This window comes from Vanellus vanellus (assembly GCF_965231255.1).
Source record: "Vanellus vanellus genome assembly, contig: HAP1_SCAFFOLD_70, whole genome shotgun sequence".
In the NCBI taxonomy this organism is placed as follows: domain Eukaryota; kingdom Metazoa; phylum Chordata; class Aves; order Charadriiformes; family Charadriidae; genus Vanellus; species Vanellus vanellus.
The window spans coordinates 781-7,121 of NW_028128467.1; the positions used below are offsets into that span (position 1 = coordinate 781).

Sequence of the window (6,341 nt, forward strand, 5' to 3'; positions counted from 1 at the left end):
CAGCCAGCTCTCCTGGGCTCCTCCATGGAGGTGTCTGCTGGGCGCTGTCTGCTGGGACCTGAGCGCACTCTCTCTTCACATCATCTCCTCTGCGGCACCCCGACTGCTGCTCTGCCGGTCCTGTGGGGCTTGCGAGCTGCCCCCAGCAAGGCACAGCGCTGCCGTCGGGTCCTGGGGAGTGCTGAGCCTTTCCTCGGGGGTGGGCAGTCTCCTCTCAGAGAGCTTTGCTTCTCTTGGGGAGGGGTGGTGTCCTGCTCTCTCCATCACAGCTCCATCTCTGCGCTGGGACAGGGAAGAGATTGCAGATCTGCCCTCTCAACCAGTGCTCCCCTCATCCCATATGAGTTCAGCTGTTTGGTATTTTTTAAAAAGTAGTTTGTGTGTGGAGTCATCTTGAAGGCAGATGAAACAAAAGCAGAGGGCAGATGGGCAAAACCCCGATGGACAGTGCAGCTCTGCTGACTCTGCTTTAAGCCAAAGAGAGCTGAACTCGTCTGTCCCGTCTGAAGAATCGTAACATGATTAGTCATCAAAATGAGGATTTCTACATTCATGAGATGTTATCATGGAAAATAAAAAGCACAGGCAAAAATTTATAAGGACATGCTAACCCTCTGCTCTGCAGCCCACGCTCTGGAGAGCCGTGAGTGCAAATATTGAACTTTTCCATTACAGGTGGATTACATCTGACACCCCTTGTGACGGTTGGAGCTGTCACAGAGCAGCTCCCTTGTACCCACTGCAGCAGAGCAGGGCTGACTCCTCAGCAGCACAGGGGCAGAGGTGCTGCTCCTCACACCACACTCAGCCAGCACCACCCAGAGAGAAAAAATGCATTTCAACTGAGGGTGATATCTATGAAAAATGGAGTATATGGGCTCATAGAATTCTGTCCTGATTTTTTCCTGTCTTTTCCTTCCTTTAACAGAGCCCCCATAAAAGAAATATCTAATGTCCAACAGCAGTTCCATCACCCACTTCCTCCTCATGGAGTTCGCAGACACACGGGAGCTCCAGGTCTTGACCTTCGGGCTCTTCCTGGGCATCTACCTGGCTGCCCTCCTGGGAAACGGCCTCATCATCACCGCCATCACCTGCGACCACCACCTCCACACCCCCATGTACTTCTTCCTCCTCAACCTCTCCCTTTTGGACCTGGGCTGCATCTCCACCACTCTCCCCAAAGCCATGGCCAATTCCCTCTGGAACACCAGGGCCATCTCCTATGGAGGGTGTGCTGTCCAACTCTTTTTCTTTCTCATTTTTATTTCAGCTGAGTATTTTCTCCTCACCATCATGGCCTATGACCGCTACGTTGCCATCTGCCATCCCCTGCACTACGGGACCCTCCTGGGCAGCAGAGCTTGTGTCCGCATGGCAGCAGCTGTCTGGGGCAGTGTGTTTCTCTATGCTGTGCTGCACACGGCCAATACATTTTCACTGCCCCTCTGCCAGGGCAATGCCCTGCACCAGTTCTTCTGTGAAATCCCCCACATCCTCAAGCTCGCCTGCTCACACTCCTACCTCAGGGAAGTTGGGCTGATTGTGGTTAGTGCCTGTTTAGTCTTTGGGTGTTTTGTTTTCATTGTGGTGTCCTATGTGCAGATCCTGAGGGCGGTGCTGAGGATCCCCTCACAGCAGGGACGGCACAAAGCCTTTTCCACGTGCCTCCCTCACTTGGCCGTGGTCTCCCTGTTTATCAGCACTGCTGTATTTGCTCACCTGAAGCCCACCTCCATCTCCTCCCCACTCCTGGATCTTCTTGTGTCATTTCTGTACTCGGTGGTGCCTCCAGCAGTGAATCCCCTCATCTACAGCATGAGGAACAAGGAAATCAAGAATGCCCTGTACAAATTATTGCAATACAATCTACTCACAATTAATATGGTGCCCATTATCCCACAAGGGTACCCACAGTATTACAGCAAAGACCAGGACTAACTTTTCTTCAATTGTGCATTTTACCTCATTGCTTTTCTTCTTGTTTTGTTGTTTTGTTTTCTTTTTTTTTTCATTCTGTTTTTTTATTATATACCTTTGATGTTACTGTTTTTGTTCTCGTGCTTGTTTTTTTTTTTTCTTTTCCTGGACCCAAAGACCTCATGTGCATAAGAATCACAGAATCACAGAATGGTCAGGGTTGGAAGGGACCTCTGGAGAGCATCTAGTCTAACTCCACTGCCAGAGCAGGGACACCTACAGCAGTGGCACAGGACGGCTTCCAGGCGGGTTTGGAATGTCTCCAGAGTGGGAGACTCCCCCACCTCTCTGGGCAGCCTGTGCCAGTGCTCTGCCACCCTCAAAGGAAAGAAGTTTCTCCTCATGTTAAGATGGAGCTTCCTACGTTCATGTTTGTGCCCGTTACCTTTTGTCCTGTCACTGGGCACCACTGAACAAAGACTGTTCCCATCTCCCTGGCACCCTCCATTTAACTATTTATACGCATTAATAAGATCCCCCCTCAGTCTTCTTTTCTCCACACAAAAAAAGCCCCAAGTCAGCTTTTCCTCATCAGAAAGTTGCTCCAGTCCCCTGATCATCTTTGTAGCCCTTTGCTGGACTGTCTCCAGCAGTTCCCTGTCCTTCTTGAACTGGGGAGCCCAGCACTGGACACAGTACTCCAGATGCGGCCTCACCAGGGCAGAGTAGAGGGGAAGGAAGACCTCCCTCGACCTGCTGGCCACACTCTGCTTGATGCCCCCCAGGATGCCATTGGCCTTCTTGTCCCCAGGGCACATTGCTGGCTCAAGGTCATCCTGTTGTCCACCAGGATTCCCAGGTCCCTTTCCACACAGCTGCTCTCCAGCAGGTCAGCCCCTAACCTGTACTGGTGCATGAGGTTATTCCTCCCCAGGCTCAGTACCCTACACTTGCCCTTGTTGAACTTCATAAGGTTTCTCTCTGCCCAACTCTCCAGCCTGGCCAGGTCACACTGTATGGTGGCACCACCTTCTGGCATGTCAGCCACCTCTTCCAGTTTTTTGTCATCAGCAAACTTGCTAATGGTACACTCTATCCCTTCACCCATGTCATTGATGAATATATTGAACAGGACTGCACCTGAGCTAGATCGAAGCTCCTTGTTTAGACTAGCTTAATAAAGAATCCAGCAGAAAATTAGTTGTATCAACTTCTGCATCTTCACATCTCCCCTGGAGCTGGGCCCCAGCATGCAAGAGAGGTTCAAGAGGCAAATGCCCAGCTGCCCCATGGAGGATCAGCCTTGGGGGCCCTTAGGGCTGCCCCTGGCTGCCTCGCTGGGCACTCTGTCTCTGCTGCCTGTGAGTCTGAGCTGCTGCTCCCCTTGAGCCATGGCCAAGGACAGCAGAATGAGGTCACCTTTTCAGTGCTGGTATCTCCTCACATCCACAGTCTTCTGTGCTCTTGCCTTTGTGTTACCCAAAAGGTCTTGTGGAACTTGTGACAGTCCTGTTGTCCAGACAGTGGCATCACTGTGGCTGCAGGCAGGAGCAGGTCACGTGAACCTGTTTACCAGAGCTGGTCTCTGTGCAGGAACCACCATAATCAAAATGGTTTCTTAAGGGAGGGCCCAAAGGCTGAATGCCTCTTCCAAAGCTGGTGTCAGGAATGCACTCAGGGAACTGCTCCCTCAAAGGACCGTTTCTCTTCTTGAGACCTTGATGGATTTAGGGGGACAGGCTCAGAGTGCCAGGGGGATCTGTGAGGGACCAAGGACTGGGTGAAGACCTCCCTTCATGCTTGCACATGTCCGCTCAGACAGCAACTGGTCTTTGACTTATTTGCCCGGTGCTGTCCCACCTGCAGTGGGGCTGATGAAAGATGAGGAATCAGGCACTACCAGGAGAGCTCAGGGGATCTTCCGGGACAGTGCGTGAGTCTGGGTGGGCAGTGAGCGGCACCTCATAAAATGAGTGACCATCCAAGGTTGAAAATGTCAACCTGTGGAGCCCATAGGCTAAGAAGGAAACTTGAAAGCAATGACAGGTTGTGAGGACCCAGTAGGAAAAGGGACATAAGACTGGAGAGCAGTTCAGGACACCCTCTCAGAAAGCCTCAAGGGCTGGATCTAGTGCAGCCCTGTGCTGTCCTTTGTGCCATTGGAGACACCCTTTGGTCCTACTCAGCCCTGTCCTCTCTTCCTGAGCCAGGAGGGGAGATGGAACGGGGCTCAGAAGCAGTCATCCCTTTCTGGCTGGGTCTGCTGCCCACCCTGACCAGCATGGCCAGTGCAGGCTCACCTCATGGCCCCAGGGCACCACAGCCCCCTCCCTCTGCACAGCAGCACCACCAGCTCAGGGCCATGCAGGGATCACAGGGTGGGAACCAGGAATGTCCACCTGGGAAAGGATCTCTGGGGAGAAGGGGTGTCCAGGGGGAAGAGCAAGGGAGCATTTCTGTGCCTGCAGGGAGGAACCCATGAGAAGGAGAAAGCTCTTTCTGCAGCACCCACTCGGGGCAGGCTGCTCCGTCTCTGGAGCAGGACTCTTGTGCCGGCCTGGGGAGAGGGGCTGGCACTGAGGGGGCAGAGGCCGCCTGTTGTGGGCACCTCCTTGGCCCGAGATCAGGGCTCCTGCAGGTTCACGGACCTCCATGTCCTCCTGCCACGTGCAGCCTCCAGCCCCGGGGCTGATGGGGAGGCTGAGAGCCCTCTCTGTTCCCCAGCAGCTGCTGTGCCCTTCAGAGGGGCTGTGGCTGTGGGGGGAGCAGCCAGAGCTCTGCAGCACCCTGTGGCGGGCACGGCCATGGGGCCAGCCCAGAGGGGGCTGCTTTGCGGGGCTGGGCTGGGGAGAGGGCAGGGGAGTTGGGGAGAGCCTGGGAGGGGCTGGGCTGGCCTTGGACGTGCCCGGGAGAGGACACACACCCACTGGAGTGTGTGGTGCAGAGCCCGGTCTCGTGGCAGGGAGCTGAGACATGCGGGTGCAGGAGAGAGGAGGCCGGTCTGTGCCCTCGGTGCCATGGGCAGACTGGGAAGGTGCCCAGGGCATTCGTCACCCCCAGCCTCTCCCCTCGGCTCCTTCCAGCACTGGCCACTCGCCCCTGTTCATGGGGGAGGTTTGCTCTGTGGCCATCTCCTGCCTGAGTCCTTGATAGGCCAGCAGAAGGCACATGGCCTGAATGCCAGTTGTGAGGGTGTGTTGTGGTTTGGGCCGCACTGGGTACTGAAAGGAAAGACAGACGCTCTCCACCACCTCTGTCTCCAAGGAGAGGAGGGAGACAGAGAAAGAGACACTTGGGTTTAAAAACTAAACTACTGTCGTGAAAATATTAAGAATATAATAATAATTTAAAAGGAAATACTGTTATAGATACACTGTATGTAAAGTGTATTGAGCTCTCTGGATGATGATGACATCATCGTCAGGCACTGGGAAAGGCCCAGAATGGACTCAGTGCTGGACGGGAACTGGATTCCGGATCTGGATTCAGGAACACATGGATCGGGGTCAAAGGCAGATGGACAGAGTCCTCCTCAGACGTCGGCCATTGCAGAAAGAGGGCTGACCCTCTGACCACTCAGCTTTTACACTGAGCATGGGGCAGATGGGGTGGAAGATCCTGTTGGTCAGTTTGGGGTCACCTGTCCTGTCCGCTCCTCCGCGCAGGTGGGACCCCTCTACGCTCTTCTGCTTTTGACCCTCCAACGTGGCACGTAACCAAGTGAGCTGCCCTTGGCTGTTATAGCAATGAGCGTAAGCGAGAGCCTCTCTGCACACCATTGCGGTATTGTGACTCTGGAAACAGACACAGTCTGAAGAAGGAGCCGTTAATTTCAGAGAGTGCAGCTAGTTAGAAGAGACTTCACTGGGAAGTATAATTACGGAACAGAAAAATGGTTCTGTTTTACCTCAAACTAGGACAGACAGGGATCTTCAGAGCCTGGGTGGGTGCAGCTACACAAACACAGATGTCTTCAGTCACAGGGACACAGACGCCTGGTGCCCGTGCAGGTGCCCTGACACCCTCTATCAGCAGCTCCCAAGGGGCTCTGGTCTCCTGCAGGTCGTGTGTGACATTGGCCTGTCCCAGACCAACACCTCAGCTACACCGGGACCTCTACAGGTGGCCCTGGATGTCTGCGGTCAGAGCTGAACTCTGCCAGGAACAGCTTGCAACTTCTCAAAACACATGAGCACCTTTTCACCAACTGAGATGATGGTATCTTTTTTGTAAAATGGCAATTCTTTCCCACCGTGCCAGAATGGGAATTTCCAGGAAGTGTTTTAATCGCAGGAGAAGAAATCTTGGCCTTCCCCTGGACTTGCCTTGCAGGACTTTGCCCGTGCTCCTGTGTATTTAATCTCCTGACGCTTTCCACCTGTCCTGACAAAATGACCGGGTCTAAAGGCACCTTCTCAGCA

The 6,341-nt window shown here is 53.8% G+C and overlaps 1 protein-coding gene across 1 annotated transcript; it reads left to right on the plus strand.

The window, feature by feature from the left end:
• Positions 1–951: 951 nt before the first annotated feature.
• Positions 952–1,941, plus strand: LOC309684416 (olfactory receptor 14I1-like; the record flags this gene model as incomplete). The annotated part of the gene is made up of 1 exon (XM_082500338.1): positions 952–1,941. The coding sequence occupies one exon, from the start codon at positions 952–954 to the stop codon at positions 1,939–1,941; it is 990 nt and encodes a 329-aa protein (XP_082356464.1).
• Between the last annotated feature and the right edge of the window lie 4,400 nt (positions 1,942–6,341).